The sequence below is a fragment of the Colobus angolensis genome, unplaced genomic scaffold, assembly GCF_000951035.1.
Source record: "Colobus angolensis palliatus isolate OR3802 unplaced genomic scaffold, Cang.pa_1.0 Scaffold47, whole genome shotgun sequence".
Classification (NCBI taxonomy): domain Eukaryota; kingdom Metazoa; phylum Chordata; class Mammalia; order Primates; family Cercopithecidae; genus Colobus; species Colobus angolensis.
Genome location: NW_012118154.1, coordinates 1,354,772 through 1,359,154, shown reverse-complemented (window position 1 = coordinate 1,359,154; position 4,383 = coordinate 1,354,772). Strand labels below are relative to the sequence as shown.

The following is a 4,383-nucleotide window of genomic DNA, read 5'->3' as shown; positions in this document are numbered from 1 at the left end:
GGAATTGGCAGGGTGGGACCTCATGAGGTTGTTTCCCGGAATTGGCAGGGGTGGGACCCTATCAGGGTGGAACACTATCGAGGCAGGGTGAGACCCTATCTAGGCAGGGTGGGACCCTATCTAGGGCCACCTGGTGCTAACTTTTTAGGTTTTGTGAGGCCTACTAGTTTCAGGAGATACCACATTTTAGAACCCCACTTCTGTGAGACAGGTTCAGGAGCCCTGCTCAGAATGGGAGTCACTGGGCTTCAAGTGGGCCCTTGGGGAGGATGGCGACAAGACAGGCTGCAAAAACAAGAAAACAGATCCATGGTAGTACTGGTGCCTAGGTGCATTTCGGCTACACTGTAAACTCAGGTTTGCTTCTGCACAACCAAATTATAGGTTGAACATCCCAAATCTGAAAATCCGAAATCCAGAGGGGGCTCCAAGGACCATTTCCTTTGAGCATCATGTCGGGTGCTCAGAAAGTTTTGGATTTGGGAGCATTTAGGACTTCAGATTTTCACATTTAAAATGCTCAGCCAGTAAGTATAATGCGAATATTACAAAACTTGAAAGAATCCAAAGTTCACAACACTTCTGGTGCCAAGCATTTTGTATTTTACTTTAGCAACACTCAGTTGCCCTGGTACAGGAGCAGGAAAGATGGACAGAGACATTAATTCAAGTTTGGGGTTTTGCCTAGTGGATTCAGCAGGAAGATTGCAGAATAATCAAATTCTTAGTCTGATTCTTGTCTGGGTCAGGAAGGATGAGCAGTCAGAGGGGGCTGACAGACTGACCGGAAAAAAGACCCACAAATAATGGGACTGGAGGACTCTGTGAGGTCAGAGAGGCCTGGTGGTAGCTGGAGGAGGGGGAAGGATGCGCAGATTTGCTGAGTTCTTTTCTCTAATCAGGCACTGTTAAAGGAACTCACACAAGGCAGGAAATAACATTTACTGCGTGCTTATTGTATGCAAAATACTCAAGTATTTGCGAGGGACTTTCAGAGCACTGCCCGGGAGCTTCTGGTGTTGTAGGAGGATGGACACATGTAAACGCTTTTGTACAACACAGGAAGGTCAGTGCTGAAAGAGAGATGAACAAGGCTCTGTGGAGCCCAGAGGAGGGCCACCTGTGCAGCCAGGAGAGCGTGTTTGAGGCCTGACTCATCTTAGAGTTTGCCAGGCAGGCAGTCTGAGGGCAGGTGTTCTGCCCATAGTGTGGGCAGAGGCAGAGGGGTTGAAGGGAGGCAGCAGGCTGGGGAGTTGAAGGCAGGAGTTGAAGGCAGCAGTACATGAATGGATGTCTCTTCATGTCAGTCAGTATGTAGAAATCTATGTAACAGTTGTATTTTATTTTATATTTTAACTATATAAATTATTTTATTTTATATTTTAACTATGTAAATTACCTTTTGAACATTTATATTGTTTCCAATTTTTTTCTGTCAGGAGCAACATTGAATAAAATCTCTTCAAAGCTGTATCTTTATACACAAGTTTACTTATTTTCTTAGAATCAATTAATGCAAGTAGAATTGCGGGTCAAAGGATATAAACATTTTAAAGATTTAAAAAACATAATTTGGCCTCCTGAGAAGTAATACCAGTTAACCAACTAACTTCGCCAGCAGTATACGTACCTGAATGCCCATTCTCCTGAGGCTTTACCAACTCAGAGTATTTTTTTTTTTTTTTTTTTTTTGAGACAGAGTCTCGCTCTGTCGCCCAGGCTGGAGTGCTGTGGCCGGATCTCAGCTCACTGCAAGCTGTGCCTCCTGGGTTCACGCCATTCTCCTGCCTCAGCCTCCCGGGTAGCTGGGACTACAGGCGCTGCCACCTCGCCCGGCTAGTGTTTTTTTGTAGTTTTTAGTAGAGACGGGGTTTCACCCTGTTAGCCAGGATGGTCTCGATCTCCTGACCTCGTGATCCACCCGTCTCGGCCTCCCAAAGTGCTGGGATGACAGGCTTGAGCCACCGCGCCCGGCCTAACTCAGAGTATTTTATCTTTTACTTCTGACTTTGAGCTGTTTGTTTGGTGAAATTTATGTCAATTTGCTTTTTGTTGTTGTTGTTTTTCTAAGACAGGGTCTCATTCTGTTGCCCATGCTGGAGTGTAGTGGTGTGATCATGACCCACTGCAGCCTCGACCTCCCTGGCTCGCACAATACACCCACCTCAGTCTTCAGAGTAGCTGGGACCACAAGCGTGCACCACCACGTCCAACTAATTTTGTATTTTTTGTAGAGACAACTCCTGGGCTCAAGTGATCCTCCTCCCTTGGCCTCCCGACGTGCTAGGATTACAGGAATGAGCCACTGTGCCCAGCCAATTTGCATTTCTTTTTCTTTCTTTTTTTTTTTTGTTCCAGACACTGTCTCACACTATCTCCCAGGCTGGCATGCAGTGGCACAATCATGGCTTACTGTAACCTTGAACTCCTGGGCCTCATGATCCTTCTGTCTCAGCCTCCCTAGTTGCTGGGACTACAGGCACATGCAACCACACCTGGCTAATTGTTGTTGTCGACACAGGGTCTTGCTCTGTTGCCCAGGCTGATCTTGAACTCCTGGGCTCAAGAGAGCCTCCTACCTCGGCCTCCCAAAGTGCTGAGATTATAGGTGCCACCCCTGGTGCCCAGCCTTAATTTGCATTTCAATGAGCCTTTTTTTTTGCCCCCCTCTCTCCTAGGGGAAACTGGCTCTGGGAAGACAACTCAGATCCCTCAGTACCTGTATGAAGGAGGGATCAGCCGCCAGGGCATCATTGCTGTGACCCAGCCTCGTCGAGTAGCTGCCATCTCTCTTGCTACTAGAGTCTCAGATGAGAAGAGAACTGAACTCGGGAAGCTGGTACCTGGTTCCTTCTTTACTCTTAATACTTCTTGACTAAACAACTCTCCCACCATGCCCGCTGCCTTTTATTTTTCTAAACAAGACTCCTTTTACATAATGAGCTGCTTTCTTGCCTATTCTTCAGAGAGTTCTTTACAAGCTCCTGAGAGATCAGGGGCTCTATTGGTCCCATGTGCTTTGCTTTCAAAATCTGTTGTCAAGTTGGATAAATTAGTTGTTTTCTTTGAATATCTTAAGCCTTCAGTAACCTCTGTTAACTCTTATCTATGTGTCTTTCTAGAAAAATTGTAAGCATTATGCCAGTGTATATGTGAGTATTGAGAATGAGTCTCAGAACTGTATATAAGACAGATTTGTGTGTGTGTACTCACTTCACTTAAAAATATTTTAGACATCTTTTCATATCTGTACATAACTTCACATGAAACTTTTTTTTTTTTTTTTTGAGATTGTCTTGTGCTGTCACCCAGACTGGAGTACAGTGGCACAATCGCAGCTCACTGCAACCTCCGCCTCCTGGGTTCAAGCGATTCTCTTGCCTCAGCCTCCCGAGTAGCTGGGATTACAGGCGCCCGCCACCACGCCCGGCTAATTTTTGTATTTTTTAGTAGAGACAGGGTTTCACCATGTTGATCAGGCTGGTCTCAAACTCCTGACCTCATGATCCACTTGCCTCAGCCTCCCAAAGTGCCGGGATTACAGGTGTGAGCCACCGCGCCTGGCCCACATGAAATTTTTAAGTAGCTTGAGCTGGAAGGTTAATTTTAAATATTCCTTGTAATAGTTACATTAATTGCCGTTGAAGTAAACTTGACCATGGTCTCTCCCAGCTAGACTGCATGCCTCCCAAGAGGGTAGGAAGGGTTGGTGTTGGTCTTGTTCACTGTGGTGGTGCGAGCGCCCAACTTAGCGCTGGAGGCAGCAGGCGCTCAAGAAATGTTTGATGACCGAGTAAGTTGTTTCTCTGCACAGGTCGGCTATACAGTGCGCTTTGATGACGTCACCTCAGAAGACACCAGGATCAAGTTTCTGACAGACGGCATGCTTCTGCGCGAAGCAATTTCAGACTCTCTGCTTCGGAAGTACAGCTGTGTCATTTTGGATGAAGCTCACGAACGGACTATCCACACAGATGTGCTCTTTGGAGTGGTGAAAACCGCACAGAAGAGGAGAAAGGAACTAGGGAAACTTCCTCTGAAAGTATGCATAACACAGGGAAGGAAACGGGCCTGGCCGGGCACGGGGGCTCACTCCTGTAATCCCAGCACTTTGGGAGGCCGAGACGGGCGGATCACCTGAGGTCAGGAGTTCGAGACTAGCCTGGGCCAACATGGTGAAACCCTGTTTCTACTAAAAATATGAGAAATGAGCTGGGCGTGCTGGCGTATGCCTGTAGTTCCAGCTACTTGGGAGGCTGAGGCAGGAATCACTTGAACCTGGGAGGCGGAAGTTGCAGTGAGCTGAGATCGCACCACTGCACTCCAGCCTGGGTGACAAGAGTGAAACTCAGTCTCGATTTTTTTTTTTTTTTGAAGCGGAGT

At 46.9% G+C, this 4,383-nt stretch overlaps 1 protein-coding gene across 2 annotated transcripts in view; it reads left to right on the top strand.

Annotated features, from left to right (window-relative positions):
• The window catches only part of DHX33 (DEAH (Asp-Glu-Ala-His) box polypeptide 33), a 34,485-nt gene that overhangs the window by 8,556 nt on the left and 21,546 nt on the right, over nt 1–4,383 (top strand). The window contains exons 2-3 of one of the 2 annotated variants that reach the window (XM_011958411.1): nt 2,679–2,839; nt 3,815–4,042. In XM_011958411.1, the coding sequence (XP_011813801.1) occupies nt 2,679–2,839; nt 3,815–4,042 (389 nt within the window). The remainder of the gene's footprint in view (nt 1–2,678; nt 2,840–3,814; nt 4,043–4,383) is intronic. The other variant, XM_011958412.1, reaches the window with a different exon arrangement.